The sequence below is a fragment of the Heterodontus francisci genome, chromosome 44 (assembly GCF_036365525.1).
Source record: "Heterodontus francisci isolate sHetFra1 chromosome 44, sHetFra1.hap1, whole genome shotgun sequence".
Taxonomy (NCBI): Eukaryota; Metazoa; Chordata; class Chondrichthyes; order Heterodontiformes; family Heterodontidae; genus Heterodontus; species Heterodontus francisci.
In genome coordinates, this window is record NC_090414.1 from 16,414,937 (window position 1) to 16,435,681 (window position 20,745).

The 20,745-nt window shown below is 52.4% G+C and overlaps 1 protein-coding gene across 2 annotated transcripts; it reads right to left on the minus strand.

Annotated features, from left to right (window-relative positions):
• Positions 1 to 631: 631 nt before the first annotated feature.
• LOC137356048 (cathepsin F-like) lies at positions 632 to 18,670 on the minus strand. 2 transcript variants are annotated; one of them, XM_068021785.1, is made up of 12 exons: positions 18,646 to 18,670; positions 17,099 to 17,252; positions 16,641 to 16,701; positions 16,100 to 16,210; positions 13,522 to 13,688; positions 12,104 to 12,200; positions 11,924 to 12,004; positions 10,868 to 10,987; positions 10,512 to 10,576; positions 8,968 to 9,058; positions 2,143 to 2,201; positions 632 to 1,392 (listed from the first exon to the last, which is right to left on the minus strand). In XM_068021785.1, exons 2-12 carry the CDS (start codon positions 17,228 to 17,230, stop codon positions 1,318 to 1,320), a joined length of 1,059 nt encoding a protein of 352 aa, XP_067877886.1. In that variant the 5' UTR covers positions 17,231 to 17,252; positions 18,646 to 18,670; the 3' UTR covers positions 632 to 1,317. The 2 variants fall into 2 exon arrangements, with proteins under 2 accessions (XP_067877886.1, XP_067877884.1); XM_068021783.1 differs by lacking the exon at positions 18,646 to 18,670 and adding an exon at positions 18,544 to 18,639.
• Between the last annotated feature and the right edge of the window lie 2,075 nt (positions 18,671 to 20,745).

Consider the following 20,745-nt stretch of genomic DNA (forward strand, 5'->3'; position numbering starts at 1 on the left):
TCCATCAGGTCCACCCAGCTGAAGCCAGTCTGCTGAAAGCAACGGAATGCCCTTCATACTGGGCCCTTCCTAAGCTTCCGGAATTGTGTCTCGGAAAAGGAAGTCATTCCCAGCGGGATTTCCCTCCTTTGGGACCTTTGCTGCACTGGGTTACATAGAATTACACAGCATTCATAGCACAGAAGCAAGCAACCTTTTCCGAGCTCAGGGTGGAATAACGGGGAAAAGGAAAAGGACTCTTTGGAGTTGGGAAAACCCACAGCGTTAGGACCAAAACCCAGCCTTGCTAGTATTTAAAATGTGGAATTACATAGGAGAGACGGTACAGAAACAGGCCATTCCGCCCATCTGCTCCATGATGGTGTTTATGCCCCCTATGAGCCTCCTCCCACATCTGGGACACAGAGTGGGATTATTGACCTCTCCAGTGAGTGACCCGGAGTCCTGCTCTGTATCACCTCAATGAGATCCCAGCCTGCAACTCCGTCCCAGGTACCTGGAGTTTCAGATCCCGGGGAATTCATTTCAGTTTGTTTTGTTCTCCCATTTCTAAAACGCGGCACGTCAATGGATGGGGCCATTAGCTGACTGGGCCCCCTGGAGATGGTGATCACAAAATAACTCCAGTCACTTTGATGCTCATTGCTTTATTAAGCTGTTGCAGAAGCTGAGAGCCAAGTACAGTCACGCCAAATTAGATAACAGCAATTACAATGAACCAGTCCCTTCCCATTAGATACAATTCCAATGAACCAGTCCCTTCCCATTGGCCAGAATTCCAATGAACCAGTCCCTTCCCATTGGCCAGAATTCCAATGAACCAGTCCCTTCCCATTGGCCAGAATTCCAAGAAACCAGTCCCTTCCCAATGGCCAGAATTCCAATGAACCAGTCCCTTCCCACTAACCAGAATTCCAATGGACCAATTTCTTTCCCACTTACTGCTGGTTTGGCGGTTAGTAGTACAAGTTAACTCCCAAAGCTGAAAACCTCTATTGTTGGTCAAGATATCTGGCTTTCCCGCTTGGAACCAATTGCTGTTTGGATCAGTAACTGGGCTACAAGCTTTGCGATGAGTACACTAATCTGCTGGTCAGACTCTGCCTAATACCGGTGTAACATCTCACACTTAGCTGATCGGGCAACAACACAACACTGGCTTTGCGAGGTGCTTTGGCGAGATCTCGTGTCGCGGAAGTCCCCTTGGTGTACAGAAGCTGCGTTAAGCTGCAAATGCGAATGCTAAACTTCGGAACGCTGCACGTAGTTGAATAGCTCAGCTCTTGCCAGCGTTTCATCGTGCCTTCCTCAACTCTTTTAACTAACGAAGGAAGAGCAGGGAAACCTGTTCAATCCACATGAATTCTCTCCTCGGTAGATACGGAAGTATCCCTGTTGACAATAAAGGAGAGCGGATAAAGTGACTTGGGTGACCACTACTCCCGTCCACTAGAAATGGAGTTTTCTGGGAATGGGGAATGATATCTTCATGTAATATAAATAGAGAGAGAGAGAGAGAGCACTGCAGTCTTACTCCCATTGACAGAATTCCAGTCGATCAATCCCTTTCCCATTTACCCCTGTGATTGGGGATTCAATTGGTGAGGTTCCCAAAGATCTGCGGGGTCGTTAATAGTGTCCACGTGACCAAACATGCTCCCTCCACTGAGGTCACACCTAGGTCAGTGGTAAAGGATCCCGCTCTCCCGACGGATCGACTGCTGCTTTGTGTCCCACCCTACCACGGAGAGGACAATCTCTGGCAGGCTCCTGGGAAACCAGAACGGTCCTCTACAATCCACGGGACTGATGAAATTTCCCAGGATGGCAGGGAGGAGGATAAAGTGGGACTAATTGGAGAGGTGTCTCAAAGAGCTGACACAGGCACCAAGGGCTGAATGGCCTCCCTTTGTGCGATTCGATTCTAGGCGCCACCAGGAGATCCCTTTCGCACCCCCAGAGTCATCACTCAGGGGTCCATGGATACTTTGCAGGTGGTAGTTCTCTCGCCTGCACGCAAGGGTTACGGAACCAAGGTGGGGAGATGGGAGTTAAGATACAGATCGAGTATGAGCGAACTGAGTGGTTCGAGGGGCTGAATGGCCTCCTCCTCCGACCTATGTGCCAATGGAAACCACTAACCTTCTCTCCCCAGTTGGCGCCCCAGCTGTTCTTGATGATCCAGTACGGTAGGCCTCGCGCTGTAACGAATGAGAGAGGAACACACAGTCAGTGGACGAGACCTCGTTCCTGTTCCTGGCTGTCGAGCCGATGAAATAGTCTTCCCGGAGACCAGTGCCACTTGGGAACATTTCACCGGGGTCAAAGTTTAATTCCTGAACGATTTAACAGAGCAATCCTGTGTGGGCAAGGGGACGAGAAGGCTGGGCTGCCCCATGAGGTCAGAGAGCAGCCTTGTGCTGTTGTGCCCAGTTCGATTCACCAGCCCCTCAGGAGATCACTGGACCATGCAGTGTGAGGGCTGGAGATGGGGGTAGGAAGGATTAGAGAAAGCTTTGCCCCATTGCAATATTTAAAATATTAAATGGGAAGGGTGAGGCAAATTGTGACTTCAACGTCTGGCCAAAAGCGATCAATTTAGATTTGAGGGAAGGAGATTTATTGCCCACTGTCATTCCTGTAACGCCCCGAATGGAGAGTCATCCCTCAATTTTGCTTCAAAGGAGCAGAAGGGGAAAATAGCACGAGTTTTTTATCTTGCGAACGGGCTGCAATGTTTCGTGCATCACAACAGGAGCAAGATGTCAAAAGAAAGGCGTCATTGGCTGGAAAGCGCTTTGGGACGTCCCGTGGTTGTGGAAGGTGCGATAGATACAAGTTCTGAGGTTGCGTGGAAGGCCTTCCTATTGGTGGAACACTTTGCCTCTGCACTGTGGCTGACCTTTGAAATTCACCAAGGAAGAGTATGAAAAATGGCAGAGAATTATTCACAGAGCACTTGGCTGGGACTGGCTTTCCCACGCAGGACGGATAGCAGGGCAGTACTGAGGGAGTGCTGCACTGTCACAGGGTCAGTACTGAGAGAGTGCTGCACTGTCACAGGGTCAGTACTGAGGGAGTGCTGCACTGTCACAGGGTCAGTACTGAGGGAGTACTGCACTGTCACAGGGTCAGTACTGAGGGAGTGCTGCACTGTCACAGGGTCAGTACTGAGGGAGTGCTGCACTGTCACAGGGTCAGTACTGAGAGAGTGCTGCACTGTCACAGGGTCAGTACTGAGGGAGTGCTGCACTGTCGGAGGGTCAGTACTGAGGGAGTGCTGCACTGTCAGAGGGTCAGTACTGAGGGAGTGCTGCACTTTCGGAGGGTCAGGACTGAGGGAGTGCTGCACTGTCACAGGGTCAGTACTGAGGGAGTGCTGCACTGTCAGATGGTCAGTACTGAGGGAGTGCTGCACTTTTGGAGGGTCAGTACTGAGGGAGTGCTGCACTGTCGGAGGGTCTGTACTGAGGGAGTGCTGCACTGTCGGAGGGTCAGTACTGAGGGAGTGCTGCACTGTCGGAGGGTCAGTACTGAGGGAGTGCTGCACTGTCGGAAGGTCAGTACTGAGGGAGTGCTGCACTGTCACAGGGTCAGTACTGAGGGAGTGCTGCACTGTCGGAGGGTGAGTACTGAGGGAGTGCTGCACTGTCGGAGGGTCAGTACTGAGGGAGTGCTGCATTGTCAGATGGTCAGTACTGAGGGAGTGCTGCACTTTTGGAGGGTCAGTACTGAGGGAGTGCTGCACTGTCGGAGGGTCTGTACTGAGGGAGTGCTGCACTGTCGGAGGGTCAGTACTGAGGGAGTGCTGCACTGTCGGAGGGTCAGTACTGAGGGAGTGCTGCACTGTCGGAAGGTCAGTACTGAGGGAGTGCTGCACTGTCACAGGGTCAGTACTGAGGGAGTGCTGCACTGTCGGAGGGTGAGCACTGAGGGAGTGCTGCACTGTCGGAGGGTCAGTACTGAGGGAGTGCTGCATTGTCAGAGGGTCAGTACCGAGGGAGTGCTGCACTGTCGGAGGGGCCGTACTGAGGGAGTGCTGCACTTTCGGAGGGTCGGTATGAGGGAGTGCTGCACTGTCACAGGGTCAGTACTGAGGGAGTGCTGCACTGTCGGAGGTTCAGTACTGAGGGAGTGCTGCACTGTCAGAGGGTCAGTACTGAGGGAGTGCTGCACTTTCGGAGGGTCAGGACTGAGGGAGTGCTGCACTATCAGAGGGTCAGTACTGAGGGAGTGCTACACTGTCAGAGGGTCAGTACTGAGGGAGTGCTGCACTTTTGGAGGGTCAGTACTGAGGGAGTGCTGCACTGTCGGAAGGTCAGTACTGAGGGAGTGCTGCACTGTCGGAGGGTCAGTACTGAGGGAGTGCTGCACTGTCGGAAGGTCAGTACTGAGGGAGTGCTGCAGTGTCGGAAGGTCAGTACTGAGGGAGTGCCGTATTGTCGCAGAGTCAGTACTGAGGGAGTGCTGCACTGTCGGTGAGTCAGTACTGAGGGAGTGCCGCACTGTCGCAGAGTCAGTACTGAGGGAGTGCTGCATTGTCAGAAGGTCAGTACCGAGGGAGTGCTGCACTGTTGGAGGGTCAGTACTGAGGGAGCGCTGCACTGTCAGAGGGTCAGTACTGAGGGAGTGCTGCACTGTCCGGGCGTCAGTACTGAGGGAGTGCTGCATTGTCAGAGGGTCAGTACTGAGAGAGTGCTACTCTGTCAGAGGGTCAGTACTGAGAGAGTGCTGCACTGTCGGAGGGTCAGTACTGAGGGAGTGCTGCACTGTCAGAGGGTCAGTACTGAGGGAGTGCTGCACTTTCAGAGGGTCAGTACTGAGAGAGTGCTGCATTGTCAGAGGGTCAGTACTGAGAGAGTGCCGCACTGTCGCAGAGTCAGTACTGAGGGTGTGCTGCATTGTCAGAGGGTCAGCACCGAGGGAGTGCTGCACTGTCGGAGGGTCTGTACTGAGGGAGTGCTGCACTGTCGGAGGGTCAGTACTGAGAGAGTGCTGCACTGTCAGAGGGTCAGTACTGAGGGAGTGCTGCACTACAGGGTCAGTACTGAGGGAGTGCTGCACTGTCAGATGGTCAGTACTGAGGGAGTGCTGCACTTTTGGAGGGTCAGTACTGAGGGAGTGCTGCACTGTCGGAGGGTCTGTACTGAGGGAGTGCTGCACTGTCGGAGGGTCAGTACTGAGGGAGTGCTGCACTGTCGGAAGGTCAGTACTGAGGGAGTGCTGCACTGTCACAGGGTCAGTACCGAGGGAGTGCTGCACTGTCGGAGGGGCCGTACTGAGGGAGTGCTGCACTTTCGGAGGGTCAGTACTGAGGGAGTGCTGCACTGTCACAGGGTCAGTACTGAGGGAGTGCTGCACTGTCGGAGGTTCAGTACTGAGGGAGTGCTGCACTGTCAGAGGGTCAGTACTGAGGGAGTGCTGCACTTTCGGAGGGTCAGGACTGAGGGAGTGCTGCACTATCAGAGGGTCAGTACTGAGGGAGTGCTGCACTTTTGGAGGGTCAGTACTGAGGGAGTGCTGCACTGTCGGAAGGTCAGTACTGAGGGAGTGCTGCACTGTCGGAGGGTCAGTACTGAGGGAGTGCTGCACTGTCGGAAGGTCAGTACTGAGGGAGTGCTGCAGTGTCGGAGGGTCAGTACTGAGGGAGTGCCGCACTGTCGCAGAGTCAGTACTGAGGGAGTGCTGCACTGTCGGTGAGTCAGTACTGAGGGAGTGCCGCACTGTCGCAGAGTCAGTACTGAGGGAGTGCTGCATTGTCAGAAGGTCAGTACCGAGGGAGTGCTGCACTGTTGGAGGGTCAGTACTGAGGGAGCGCTGCACTGTCAGAGGGTCAGTACTGAGGGAGTGCTGCACTGTCCGGGCGTCAGTACTGAGGGAGTGCTGCATTGTCAGAGGGTCAGTACTGAGAGAGTGCTACTCTGTCAGAGGGTCAGTACTGAGAGAGTGCTGCACTGTCGGAGGGTCAGTACTGAGGGAGTGCTGCACTGTCAGAGGGTCAGTACTGAGGGAGTGCTGCACTTTCAGAGGGTCAGTACTGAGAGAGTGCTGCATTGTCAGAGGGTCCGTACTGAGAGAGTGCCGCACTGTCGCAGAGTCAGTACTGAGGGTGTGCTGCATTGTCAGAGGGTCAGCACCGAGGGAGTGCTGCACTGTCGGAGGGTCTGTACTGAGGGAGTGCTGCACTGTCGGAGGGTCAGTACTGAGAGAGTGCTGCACTGTCAGAGGGTCAGTACTGAGGGAGTGCCGCACTGTCACAGGGTCAGTACTGAGGGAGTGCTGCACTGTCAGATGGTCAGTACTGAGGGAGTGCTGCACTTTTGGAGGGTCAGTACTGAGGGAGTGCTGCACTGTCGGAGGGTCTGTACTGAGGGAGTGCTGCACTGTCGGAGGGTCAGTACTGAGGGAGTGCTGCACTGTCGTAGGGTCAGTACTGAGGGAGTGCTGCACTGTCGGAAGGTCAGTACTGAGGGAGTGCTGCACTGTCACAGGGTCAGTACTGAGGGAGTGCTGCACTGTCGGAGGGTGAGTACTGAGGGAGTGCTGCACTGTCGGAGGGTCAGTACTGAGGGAGTGCTGCATTGTCAGAGGGTCAGTACCGAGGGAGTGCTGCACTGTCGGAGGGGCCGTACTGAGGGAGTGCTGCACTTTCGGAGGGTCAGTACTGAGGGAGTGCTGCACTGTCACAGGGTCAGTACTGAGGGAGTGCTGCACTGTCGGAGGTTCAGTACTGAGGGAGTGCTGCACTGTCAGAGGGTCAGTACTGAGAGAGTGCTGCACTGTCGGAGGGTCTGTACTGAGGGAGTGCTGCACTGTCAGAGGGTCAGTACTGAGAGAGTGCTGCACTGTTGGAGGGTCTGTACTGAGGGAGTGCTGCACTGTCGGAGGGTCAGTACTGAGAGAGTGCTGCACTGTCGGAGGGTCAGTACTGAGAGAGTGCTGCACTGTCGTTGGGTCAGTACTGAGGAAGTGCTGCACTGTCGGAGGGTCAGTACTGAGGGAATGCTGCACTGTCGGAGGGTCTGTACTGAGGGAGTGCTGCACTGTCGGATGGTCAGTACTGAGGGAGTGCTGCACTGTCAGAGGGTCAGTACTGAGGGAGTGCTGCACTTTCAGAGGGTCAGTACTGAGAGAGTGCTTCATTGTCAGAGGGTCAGTACTGAGGGAGTGCTGCACTGTCGGAGGGTCAGTACTGAGGGAATGCTGCACTGTCAGAGGGTCAGTACTGAGGGAGTGCTGCACTGTCGTAGGGTCAGTACTGAGGGAATGCTGCACTGTCGGAGGGTCAGTACTGAGGGAGTGCTGCACTGTCGGAGGGTCAGTACTGAGAGAGTGCCACACTGTCGGAGAGTCAGTACTGAGGGAGTGCTGCATTGTCAGAGGGTCAGTACCGAGGGAGTGCTGCACTGTCGCAGGGTCAGTACTGAGGGAGTGCCGCACTGTCGGAGGGTCAGTACTGAGGGAGCGCCGCACTGTCAGAGGGTCAGTACTGAGAGAGTGCTGCACTGTCGGAGGGTCTGTACTGAGGGAGTGCTGCACTGTCAGAGGGTCAGTACTGAAGGAATGCTGCACTGTCGGAGGGTCAGTACTGAGAGAGTGCTGCACTGTCGGAGGGTCAGTACTGAGAGAGTGCTGCACTGTCGGAGGGTCAGTACTGAGAGAGTGCTGCACTGTCGGAGGGTCAGTACTGAGGGAGTGCTGCACTGTCGGAGGGTCAGTACTGAGGGAGTGCTGCACTGTCGGAGGGTCAGTACTGAGGGCGTGCTGCACTGTCGGAGGGTCAGTACTGAGGGAGTGCTGCACTGTCGGAGGGTCAGTACTGAGGGCGTGCTGCACTGTCGGAGGGTCAGTACTGATGGTGTGCTGCACTGTCGGAGGGTCAGTACTGAGGGAGTGCTGCACTGTCGGAGGGTCAGTACTGAGGGAGTGCTGCACTGTCGGAGGGTCAGTACTGAGGGAGTGCTGCACTGTCGGAGGGTCAGTACTGAGGGAGTGCTGCACTGTCGGAGGGTCAGTACTGAGGGAGTGCTGCACTGTCGTTGGGTCAGTACTGAGTGAGTGCTGCACTGTCGGAGGGTCAGTACTGAGGGCGTGCTGCACTGTCGGAGGGTCAGTACTGAGGGAGTGCTGCACTGTCAGAGGGTCAGTACTGAGAGAGTGCTGCACTGTCGGAGGGTCAGTACTGAGGGAGTGCTGCACTGTCGGAGGGTCAGTACTGAGGGAGTGCTGCACTGTCGGAGGGTCAGTACTGAGGGAGTGCTGCACTGTCGGAGGGTCAGTGCTGAGAGAGTGCTGCACTGTCGTTGGGTCAGTAATGAGGGTGTGCTGCACTGTCGGAGGGTCAGTACTGAGGGCGTATAACACTGTCGGAGGGTCACTACTGAGAGAGTGCTGCACTGTCAGAGATGCCATCTTTCAGATGAGACTTTAAACCCCATCTGCCCTCTCAGGTGGATGTAAAATATCCCACGGCCACTATTGGAAGAAGAGCCGGAGTGCGGTGGGTGGGTAGTTTTCCCTGTGTCCTGGGGCCAATATTTATCCCTCCACCAACATCAGTAAAAAGCAGGTGAGATCATTATTATCCCAGCGCTGTTTTGTGGTGGCTTTCTGTGCACATTCGTGTCAACATGAATCGACTTTCTGTCAGTGACAAGCAACGATGAGGATGCCATTTGCGAAGAAAGAGAGGACCCGTCTCTCTCCAGTGGCTGACACAGGGCAGGCGCCGTTGCTGCTCCTTGCTGGCCTCACCTCGGATCCTGGGATCGGGGCTTGGGTTTTCATCACCCCTTCCTTCCCAGCCCTCTTGAGAAATGAGCAGAGAAGGGATGCGGAGTCAAACCCCAGTCAGAAAACACCAAATTGCTCAATTGCTGTGATTGCAGCCCCCCCGCCCCCCCCCCCCCCCCCCCCCCCCCGCTCTTGCCTATTCGTTGAGTTAGGGGATTAGTAAACAACACTTACAAACACCGTATCCTACAATGAGTACCACATGATTCAGCTTCCACGGACTGCAGTAACATGAGAAAGGCCTGGCTATACCTCTCTTGTAACCCTAAAGAAAACCAAAGGATGGATTAGATCAGCTTCAGTTGTGTTTCTCATGGACATTGTCATTACAGCCTTCCACCTGAAGTGCAAGAATGATGGGATGTTGTCATTCGTGCTTTATCTCAGATGAGGAAACTCTGAGACCTCTGGTTAAAACCCTTTGCTTATCAAGGACTGAACATCACCCCTTCATCCATGGGTAAGAACTCATGTTGCAGAAGACCCATTGTAGGGAGGTCACCAATGGCTGTGCCAGTCTCAGCAAGACTAGGCAGAATATAGATATGATCAATTGCATCCTCTGGTCTTGATGCCAACGATCTCACCATGTCACCTACCCCTGGCCAACCTCCCTTCAATGTATCTGTGCATTCCTTGTCCATTGTACTCGCTCATGGGAATCTGTGGGCATCAGTTCTGGGCACCACACCTTAGCAAGGATATATTGGCCTTGGAGAGAGTGCAGTGTAGATTGACCAGAATGATACCTGGATTCCAAGGGTCAAATTACGAGGAGAGATGACACCAACTAGGCTTGTATTCCCTGAAATTTAGAAGGTTAGCGGGTGATCTGATCAAAGATTCCAAGATATTAAGGGGAACTGATAGGGTCGATGGTGAGAAACGATTTCCGCTGGTTGGGGGAGTCCAGGACGAGGGGGCAGAGTCTAAAAATGAGAGCCAGACCTTTCAGGAGTGAAATGAGGAAACACTTCCACACACAAAGGGTGGTAGAAGTTTGGAACTCTCTTCCACAAACGGCAATCGATGCTGGATCAATTGTAAATGTTAAATCGGAGATTGGTAGATTGTTGTTAACCAGAGGTATTAAGGGATATTTGTTAAAGGTGAGTAAATGGAGTTAGGTCACAAATCAACTATGATCTCATTGAATGTTAGAACCGGCTCGAGGGGCTGAATGGCCTCCGCCTGTTCCCGTGTCCCTTCCCTTCTTACCTCCTTCCAATACGTGCACATAGCTTTGTAGCTATCTCCATTACTACTGCTGGCACCCCTCTGTATCCTCGACTGACTTACGATTCACTCTGCTCTCCCCCTCCCCCACCAACCCCGCCGTTCTCTCTTGGCCTCACTCCCAACTGGGGTCCCCACCCCTGCCAACCACGGGCGGCCCCTCCTTTCCGCCCACACCAGTGCAAAACGGGAGCTCCTCTTCTCCGGCCAAGCCCAGCAGGCTGCTGCAGCTGGCCGGCCTGGCGTAAAATGAGGGGCCTTGAGGCCCAGCTGTGGGCCTCGGGCCTACCAATTCAGGATTGCTCCCGGTTGACGTCAGCAGGCCCGAGAGGTAGAAGCAGCCTCCGGCCCGGCCTACTTAGTGGCCGATGTGCCCGGTTAATGGCGGCGTGTCGCTGGTGCAGCCGGGGGTCCGGGGGGAGGGGGTTGTGCTGGAGCTCATGCATGACGTAAGGAACGGGGAGGAATGAACAGAGTGTTACCTTCATGGCTGCAGCGTTCATCTGAATGATGATTGGGCCTTTTTGAGCGACCCACGCTTTCATTTCTGAAAAAGAGAGGGAGATGAATATTAGAGCCCCAGGTAACACATACAAACAGAGGAACTGCTCGTCATCTCATTGCAGGCTGTGGAGGGAGGGGCGGCCATCGTGAGGTTGTGCGCCTCGAGAAGCGCAGGTCATCGCTCGCGGCTTCTCCTCAGTTTGTGAATGGGGGTGAGGCGGGGGAAAGTGTCGCTGCGTCGGGGGTAAGGGTGACGGGCAGGCTGGGTGTTCGCGTCTCCCCTCCTGCTCAAACGCTGACCCGTGTTGGAATCGGCACGGGAACGGAAACTCACCCACTTCATGCGAGCGGATGTTATGATAGGTCGTAATTTTAACAACAGCCCTTGAACGTCTGAAGGTGCAGGAACCCTTTAAGGCTTTATACCTGTAGTCCACTTGACGCATTACTCCCCCTGTTAATATCAAGAACACACATTGCTGTAAGGGAGGATATGCTTCAATGACATATTGGTTAGTGTAAAACTCCCTCCATGGCCCCCTCTCCCTATCTCTGTAACCCCCAACACCCCCCCCACCCACCCCTCCCCACAACCCTCCGAGATCTCTCGGCTCCTCCATTTCCACCCTCTTGTCCATCCCCCGATTCCCATCGCTCCGCCCTTGGCGGCCGGGCCTTCAGCTGCCTGGGGGCCCTAAGCTCTGGAATTCCCTCCCTGAACCTCTCCGCCTCTCTCTCTCTCTCTCCGCCTCTCTCTCTCTCTCTCTCCGCCTCTCTCTCTCTCTCTCCGCCTCTCTCTCTCTCTCTCTCCGCCTCTCTCTCTCTCTCTCCTCCTTTAAGACACTCCTTAAAACCGACCTCCTTGACCGAGCTTTTGGTCGCCTGACCCTAATTATGTGGCTCGGGGTCAAATTTAGCTTTATACTTCTCCTGTGAAGCGCCTGGGATGTATTCCTACGTTAAAAGGCGCTATATAAATGAAATTTGTTGTTGTCCACCACCTTCCCAATAGCAATAAATGCTGGTCTTGCTCAAATGTCCGGCATGAATATAACAAGGCGGCCAAGTGACCAGAATCTGCTGGGCCAATGGCAGCGATCATTGTGGCATTAATAATGACCTGTGAAGCTAGGTCTGGTACTTAACAGCGTAAGGAGACTTCTAATGTGGAGAATTATCTTCCTGCACTGCCACTCAACCTCTCTGGCCCAGAAAGGGAACAATTTAAACTGCGGAGTCTCAGCTGAACGACCTTTTTTTTTTAAAAAAACGTTTAAAATTTTGCGTTTCTTTTTTCTAACTTTTCCAATCTGTCTTTCTTTCTCTCTCTCTCGCCACCCAATCTTCCGCTCCCTCCCTTCATTTCTCTTTCTGCCCCTGATTTCCTTACCTAAGCTTATGATGGCGTTGAAAGCAGTGTAAGGGTAGCCTCCTTTGCAGGCCCTGTCCCAGGAATCACAATCGAGCAGCTCTGCATGAGAGAGGAATCAATTAAAAAGGTTGTCCAGACTCCAGTCATGGTGATGGCCCCTGAACCAGCTGGGCAGCCCAATTTAAAGTGATGTATTACCTTGCTCTGACAAAACTATGAGCTTCTTTCTCCTGATATACCACATGGACTCAATGTTGGCAATGGTTGCAAACGCCCAGCATGATCCACACCTTTTCTGCAGATCAACGAGAGAGCACATTAGCGGTTTAGCTGCCGGAGGACCGGTTCGCCCTCATTCCCACGACCCCCACAACCTCTGTGACGCCCCCCCACCTCTACAACACTTTCCCCCCCCACCTCCTCACACCCCCCCCCCCCCCACACACCGTCCATCTCTATGAACACCGTCCTCCCCCGTTAGCCCTACATCCCTCCGAGATCTCTGCCCCTTCCCCAGCGCTCTGCCTTTTGCCCATCGCTCCACCATTGGTGGCCGTGCCTTCAGCTTCCTGGGGCCCTAAGCTCAGGACTTCCCTTCCGAAACCTCTCCGCCTCTTTCTCTCTCCTCCTTTAAGACGCTCCTTAAAATCCGACCTCTTTGACCGAGCTGTTGGTCACCTGTCCCGAATATCTCCTTGTGTGGCTCAGGTGTCAGATTTTGCTGATAGACCGCTCCTGTTCATCACCTTCGAACATTTCACTAATTCAAAGGCGCTATATGAATGCAACATTCGTTATTGGAGACTGGGGCAGTATTACTCATGGGTCCCAGAGGAGAACTGATCCCCTAATCTGGCAGAAATTGTCAACAGAATTGTCAATTATTCCTACAGATCGCAAAACAACTCGGGTGGAATATGGAACAAGAGAGGAGGGATTGTTTGATGGGGACAGTGTAGAGGGAGCTTTACTCTGTATCTAACCCCCGTGCTGTACCTGTCCTGGGAGTGTTTGATGGGGACAGTGTAGAGGGAGCTTTACTCTGTATCCAGCCCCGTGCTGTACCTGTCCTGGGAGTGTTTGATAGGGACAGTGTAGAGGGAGCTTTACTCTGTATCCAGCCCCGTGCTGTACCTGTCCTGGGAGTGTTTGATGGAGACAGTGTAGAGGGAGCTTTACTCTGTATCTAACCCCGTGCTGTACCTGTCCTGGGAGTATTTGATGGGGACAGTGTAGAGGGAGCTTTACTCTGTATCTAACCCGTGCTGTACCTGTCCTGGGAGTGTTTGATGGGGACAGTGTAGAGGGAGCTTTACTCTGTATCTAACCCCCGTGCTGTACCTGTCCTGGGAGTATTTGATGGGGACAGTGTAGAGGGAGCTTTACTCCGTATCCAGCCCCGTGCTGTACCTGTCCTGGGAGTGTTTGATGGAGACAGTGTAGAGGGAGCTTTACTCTGTATCCAGCCCCGTGCTGTACCTGTCCTGGGAGTATTTGATGAACTCAACATCAATCCCCTATCAGAAACATCTCCTTTGTGGGACTCCACTCCCTCTTGGTAACTGGACCTACCCTTCAATGGAAAAACATATTCAGATCTTAATTGTTGCTTATACCTGATTTCTAACGTAGGTCACTGCTCCTCTTTGCCGCCAATCAAAACTACAGGGAGCAGTTAAGTTTTCCAACCGCTTAGTCTCTGCTGACAAGTAGGCCTCCATTGGCCAGGTGGAGTTGTTTTCGCTGATCTCCGGGTTGAGGTAAAATGCATCAAATTCTTCATCTGGGAAAAGTGACAGCAATTTAGGAAACAGTTCAACTGATCTACAGTCACGTTATTGTGTTAGTCAGGAGTAAGCTCTATAACTCAATGGCTGGTCAGAAGCAAAGCTGTACATGGGAGACTTCAGTTAATGTGGAGAGACTGAGAGAAGCTGGGATTGTTCTCCTCAGAGCAGAGACGGTTAAGAGGAGATTTAATCGAGGCGTTCAAAATCATGAGGGGTTTTGATTGGGTGCATGAGGAGAAACTGCTTCCAGTGGCAGGAGAGTCATTAACCAGAGGGACACAGATTTCAGACAATCAGCAAAATAACCAGAGGGGGGAGATGAGGAGAATTTCTTTGTAAGCGGCCAGTTGTTGTGATCTGGAACGTGCTGCCTGAAAGGGCGATGGAAGCAGATTCAATAGTAACTTTCAAAAAGGGGAATTGGGTAAATACTTGAGGAATTTTTAGTGCTGTGGGGAAAGAGCAGGGGAGTAAGACTAATTGGAGAGCTCTTTCAAAGGGCCAGCAGAGAGACAATGGGCTGAATGGCCTCCTCCTGTGCTATATGTCCCAGCGGATTGAAAAATAGTGAATATAACTCCTCATTTCAAGAAAGGAGGAAGACAGAAAGCAAGAAACTATAGACCAGTTAGCCTAACATCTGTCATAGGGAAAATGCTAGAATCCATTATTAAGGAGGTAATAGCAGGCCATTTAGCAAATCATAATGCAATCAGGCAGAGCCAACATGGTTTTGTGAAAGGGAAATCGTATTTGAACTTTTTATTAGAGTTCTTTGAGGAAGTGGCAAACAAGGTGGGATAAAGGGGAACCTGTAGATGTAGTATACTTGGATTTCCAAAAGTCTTTTAATATAGTGGTAAATCAAAGGTTACTACACAAAATAAGAGCTCATGGTGTAGGGGGTAACATATTAGCATGCATAAAGGACTGGTCAGCTAACAGCAAGCAGAGATTAGGGATAAATGGGCCTTTTTCCGGTTGGCATGCTGTGACTAGTGGAGCGTCACAGGGAGCAGTGCTGGGACCTCAACTGTTTACAATTTATATCAATGGCTTGGATGAAGGGAGTGAATGTATGGTTGCCAAATTTGCTGATGACACCAAGATAGGAAGGAAAGTAAGTTGTCGAGAGGAGGTAAAGAGTCTACAAAAGGAGAGAGGTAGATTAAGTGAGTGGGCAAAAATTTGGCAGATGGAGTGTAATGTGGGAAAGTGTGAACTTGTCCCCTTTGACAGGAAGAATAGAAAATCTGTATATTATTTAAATGGAGAGAGAACTCGGTGGTATAGAGGGATCTGAGTGGTCTGGTACATGAATCATAAAAGATTAGTATGCAGATACAGCAAGTGATTAGGAAGGCAAATGGAATGTTGGCCTTTATTACAAAGCTGTGGGGATTGAGTCCCACTCCGGAGAATTGAGCCCTCATCCCTGCCGGCACTCCGGGTGCCAGAGTAGAGGGAGTGCCGCACCGCCGGAGCTGGTCACCTTTCAGATAAGGTGTTTAACCAAGGCCCCCGTCCGCCCTCTCGGGTGGATGTAAAAGACCCCACGGCCACTATTGGAAGAAGAACTGGGGGGTGGCGGGGAGTTCTCCCTGGTGTCCTGGGGCCAATATTTAACCCTCAACCAACCTCACTTTGAAAAAAAACAGATGTCTGGGTCATTATCACTGTTTGTGGGATCTTGCTGTGCACAAATTGGCTGCTGCGTTTCTTACATCAAAGCTTCGGGACTTGCTGAGGTTGTGGAAGACGATATATAAATGCACGTCTTGTTTTTTAAAAAAAAACCGGTGTGGGATTTTATCTTACTGCAGGAAATGGCTTTCACACTGTGCGATTTTCACTGTCCTCTCCAGATAGGCAACAGCTTCAGACTATGGGACAGTTCCCCGGAATTGGGACAATCACCAGTGACCTTCCGTCAAGGGGACAGAATCCCAGCCTTTGCTGGAAAAAACGTTTCTATCGTAAATCAATCGGCCATCGATTAAACGAAAGAGGCTTAGAAAAGAGGAGCCAGGCGGGGATTATTCGGTCCTCAGGCCCTTTAATTGGTCTTGAGGCAGGAAGCCCCGCCCAAGGGAGCTGCTGGCCAATCAGCGAGCCAGCAGCTTTTGGTGCCAGCAGCGCCACTGGGAGCAGTGGCCCCTGCTGGGACTGCACCCAGCCATCGGCGGCAAGGCCAGGGACGGCAAGGGGAGGTCGGTTAGGGGTGCGGGCAGTGTGTTGCTCGTTGGGGGCGGTTGAGGCTTCGGGGGTGGGGGGGCCCACTGTGGGGCACAGGGTTTGGCCAGGCCTCTTCTCACTGACCAGTGACCAGGCTTTGGCCTATCTCGGTCAGTGGGCCTCAGCACGGCTGAGAAACCTCCATCAGATCCCGCCAAGTGTTCATTACCTGACATGTCGCTGAATTTGGTGATCCCGTACTCTGCAGACCCTCTGTCTTGGTCCTGCACCTTTTTAGCTTTCTGGAGATTCTCCGCAAAGATCCGGAACCTTTTCTCCTCTTCAGCCGAGCAAAATTCAAGAGAGAAAAAACAAACATGTAAGAGTCGGGGTGGGGGGGAGCTAGGGGTGGCCCGATTTGACATTTAAGCAAGAGTACGAACGGAGTGCACCCCCCCTCCCCACTTTCACTCGTCTTGGCCTTCCCCACCCCCCGCCACCCCCGCAAATGTTGAGACTGGTGAGGTCAGCAGGGGTCAGGAATGAGGGAAACACTGGGTGATTTTCCCAGTCCCTCATCCCAGGCTCCATGAAACCGCTGGCTGTGCCGTCCTCCCGCCGGCCCGAGATTGGCCGATTCAGCACGAGACTGGGATCAAACTGGGATCTTCCTGAGCAAATTGTGGAAAGTTGGGGGGGGGGGGGGGGGGGCGGGGCAAGTGGAGAGTGGGGGGTGGGGGAATGACAGAATAGAGTAGATGATCTCTTACCTTCTAGCTTGTCGTAGTTCTTGTTGTATGTCACTTTAAACTCCTTAAACTGGGACAATAGCTGGGATTCAGGGAAATGGAATAGGATAACAGTTAATGAAGGAATCATCCCTGTCCCTTACTTTGTTCAGAAACAAATGTAAAGTTACGGCCAAATCCCCTCAGGGGAGGATTGTAATAAAGTAGATCCGTAAAACCAATCCCTGCCCCTTATATCGGTGCGCTCTCCGGGTGTGATTGGTGGAGGCATTAGCCAATCACCTCCATTCCTGGACTTGTGGCGTCACTAAATGCGGCCTAAATATTTGGCCAAGGCACCAGGGAGGAGTTCCCTGCTGCACTTCCAATTACAGCCACCCATGAGGACATTCAAAGGTGCTTTCCTGCCCATAATTCAAGGCCCGTTTAGCGCCCTTCCTCACTGCCGAGTTTCCCAGCATGTCAGTAGGAATACTTACTCTGTCTGCGTCCTCGGTTTCAAGGTCATCTCCTTGGGGAGTGGCCTCAGACTGCAGCAGGCCGCAGGTGAAAGCGAGGCCGATTACAGCGAGTCTAAACATCGTACGAGGGGGTCCGGGCGGTTCCCGCATCCAAGTAGCGCAAGAGAAAAACCTGGAGTGGGAAGAGGAAACAGGGGATGTCTTTTTAACCTGAGAAGGGGCCTCAGATGCAACAAACCTATTGCTTCAGTTAGAGTCATAGAGATATACAGCACAGAAACAGGCCCTTCGGCCCATCGTGTCTGTTCTAATCCCATTTTCCAGCACTTGGCCCGTAGCCTTGTATGCTATGGCATTTCAAGTGCTCATCTAAATACTTCTTAAATGTTGTGAGGGTTCCTGCCTCTACCAGCCCCTCAGGCAGTGCGTTCCAGATTCCAGCCAGTGTCTTGGGGAGCCAGAATTTAGCCCTCAATCAACATCTTAAAAAAATAGGGCATTTATGCCCCATCTGAAAGACAACACCTCTGACAGTGCAGCACTCTCCCAGTACTGGAACTGGGAGCGCACTGGAGTGGGGATCAAACCCACGATCTTCTGAGCTACAGGGAGATAGAGATCCCCACTGAGCCACTTTTTGAGCTAGTGATCCAGAGACACAGGCTTCCCCCCTGGGGACATCGGTTCAAATCCCACCATGTGATCAATTCAATTAATTAATAACATTCTGGAATTGAAAGCTAGTCTAAGTAATGGTGCCATGAAACTGTGGTCAATTGTCGTAAAAACCCGGCTGGTTCACTAATGTCCTACAGGGAAGGAAATCTGCCATCCTTACCCGGTCTGGCCTACATGTGACTCCAGACCCACAGTAATGTGCTTGACGTTGAAATTGCTCAGTTGTCAAAGGCAATTATCAAAATTCTGGGGGTTACCATTGACCAGAAACTGAACTGGACCAGCCACATAAATACCGTGGCTTCAAGAGCAGGTCAGAGGCTCAGAATTCTGTGGTGAGTAACTCACCTCCTGACTCCCCAAAGCCTGTCCACCATCTACAAGGCACAAGTCAGGAGTGTGATGGAATACTCTCCACTTGCCTGGATGGGTGCAGCTCCAAAAATACTCAAGAAGCTCGACACCATCCAGGACAAAGCAGCCCGCTTGACTGACACCCCATCTACAAACATTCACTCCCTCCACCACTGACGCACAGTGGCAGCAGTGTGTACCATCTACAAGATGCACTGCAGCAACGCACCAAGGCTCCTTCGATAGCACCTTCCAAACCAGCGACCTCTACCAACTAGAAGGACAAGGGCAGCAAATACATGGGAACACCACCACCTGCAAGTTCCCCTCCAAGTCACACACCATCCTGACTTGGAACTATATCGGCCGTTCCTTCACTGTCGCTGGGTCAAAATCCTGGAACTCCCTAACAGCACTGTAGGTGTACTTACCCCACACGGACTGCAGCGGTTCAAGAAAGCAGCTCACCACCACCACCTTCTCAAGGGCAATTAGAGATGGACAATAAATGCTGCCCTGTGTTCCTCACTCACCTGTCAGATCTCAGCAGCTTTGATGGAGTGGGGGAAACTCACGAATCTTTTATAGTTTGTTGAGTATCCCTCCTTCCACCGCACTCTGCCATCCCATTCAGTCGAGTGACCAATAGCGTGTTGAAGACAAAGATGTTTATCAAATAATCAAATAGAGAGAAAAAAAAAACTTCTTCGGGGACTTTTCAAATTTGCATCATCATTTCGACAGTTTCTGCCTCATTTTTTTTGTTTAATCTGTCATTTCTCCATGCTCCTGTGGCAGTGACAGTGGTTTCCCCCTCAGAGTTCTCCACGTAAACCAGCGTTTGTTTGATTTTAATCCCTGTCTGAGCACCTCGGTCTCAGATAATGGCAGGATTGCCGAGGGTCAGACTAACGACGAGCTTTATGAAAGAACCTGTGTTTATGTAGCGCCTTTCCTGTCCTCAGGTCCGCGTCGCAGCCGATCTACGTCCTCTGGGAAGCTTAGCTGCTCTGCTGTACTGCAGGAAACGCAGCTGCCAGTTCGTGCACAGCAAGATCCCGCAAGCGACGTTGGTGAAATATTGGTCAGGACACTGGGGAGAATACCTTTCCTGCACAATAGTGGCCATGGGGTCTTTTACATCCATCAGAGAGGGAAGTTGGGGGGTGGGGAAGGGCCTCGGTTTAATGTCCCATATTAAAGACCGCACCTCTGACAGTGTAGCACTCCCTCAGTACTACACTGGAAGTGTAGGCCTGGATTATGGGAGGCAAGGCTTGAACTCATGACTCGTGCAAGACAGAGAGAGAGAGAAATACCAACTGATGGCACAAATGTAGCCAGCTGGACTGAATTAGGAAGCCAATAATGGGTCAATTGGTCCATCCTTTGTCCCTTTGGCATCAATACTGTTGGATATCAGAGGCTTTTCTGTCCCTGAACACGAGCAAGATTGGGGGTCATCTCCCCAATTTATCTGGCTTTAACCCTGAATGTGCCAACCATGGCTGAGTGGGTGTTAGTCCCACTCTTGCCTCTGGTTCAGGAGTTCGTGGGTTCGAACCCTTCTCAAGAGACTTTCCTACGTTACAACACCTCAGAAGTATTTCATTGGCTGTAAAGCGCTCTGGACGGCCCGAGCTCGCGAGAGACGCCATCGCAATGCAGCTCTCCCTTGCGTCATTTTGGTTCCTGGGACACGCCACATTCCCTTATCCCTTGCTGTTGTACATTTTCCTGCCTCCAGGTTGCGGCCCAGCTATTTTATGGGCGGATTTTGATTCTTTATTAGTTTCCCCCGACCATTCATTTCACCCTCATTTTTAAATTTGAGGGTACTCCCGCCATTCCTCGTAACTAAGATTCAGACTGGCATCATCGGGTGATACAATACGGCGGGAGGCCATTCGGCATCGGCAGCTGCCGCCTCGGAGGGCACGGGGCTGCCCGTGCGGCATCGCTGGAGGGCCGCCTGTTGGTCTCGCTGGGCGGCGGGGCGTGCCCTCTGGCCACCAGTTGGCCAGCCCGGCCAAAAATCATGGCGGGAGGCTGTTCCCGACACGGGTGCGGGGGGGCCAAACCCTGGCCCCAAACGGGAAAACCAGCCCAAAAACCTTGGCGCCACTTCAGATACTTAATCGGACGAGTTTGGGAGACCTTATCGCTTTGTCGGCGAGTTCCCCTTTCCTCGGTTCTGTTTTTCTTATCTTCTGTACCAGTTGTCACGCTGAGTCATTGACACACAACTTGGCCTCCACGTTGAAGAATCCGATGCTGTTTGGCGCAACATAGATGGGGGCTTTTGTTATCGCCTCGAAATTAATTTTCCGTATCATAGTCCGAAAGGAACCCTGTTCACAAATATTGTCAATCCTTGTTGAAGAAATAGAGACAAAATGGGCGACCGACTGCCTGAAGGACCAGAGGCGACACGAGGAGGAACTATTTTACCCAATGAGTGGTTCGGATTTGGAACGCGCCGTCTGATAGGTGGAGACGGATTCAATAGCAGCCTTCGAAAGGGAGTTGGATAAATACTTGAAGGGGAAAGGAATTGCAGGGATGTGGGGAAAGAGCGGGGTGGGGGGGTGGGGAGGAAGTGGGACTCACTGGATTGCTCTTCGAAAGAGCCG

Excerpts from the sequence above, each read along its gene's own strand:
- LOC137356048 (XM_068021785.1), bottom strand. The coding sequence starts at position 17,230 with ATGCGGGAACCGCCCGGACCCCCTCGTACGATGTTTAGACTCGCTGTA. Across the intron at positions 10,988-11,923 it reads CAACGCCATCATAAGCTTAG|GGGGAGTAATGCGTCAAGTG; the intron begins GTAAGGAAATCA and ends TGATATTAACAG. Across the intron at positions 2,202-8,967 it reads CATTGTAGGATACGGTGTTT|CGCGAGGCCTACCGTACTGG; the intron begins GTAAGTGTTGTT and ends CATTCGTTACAG.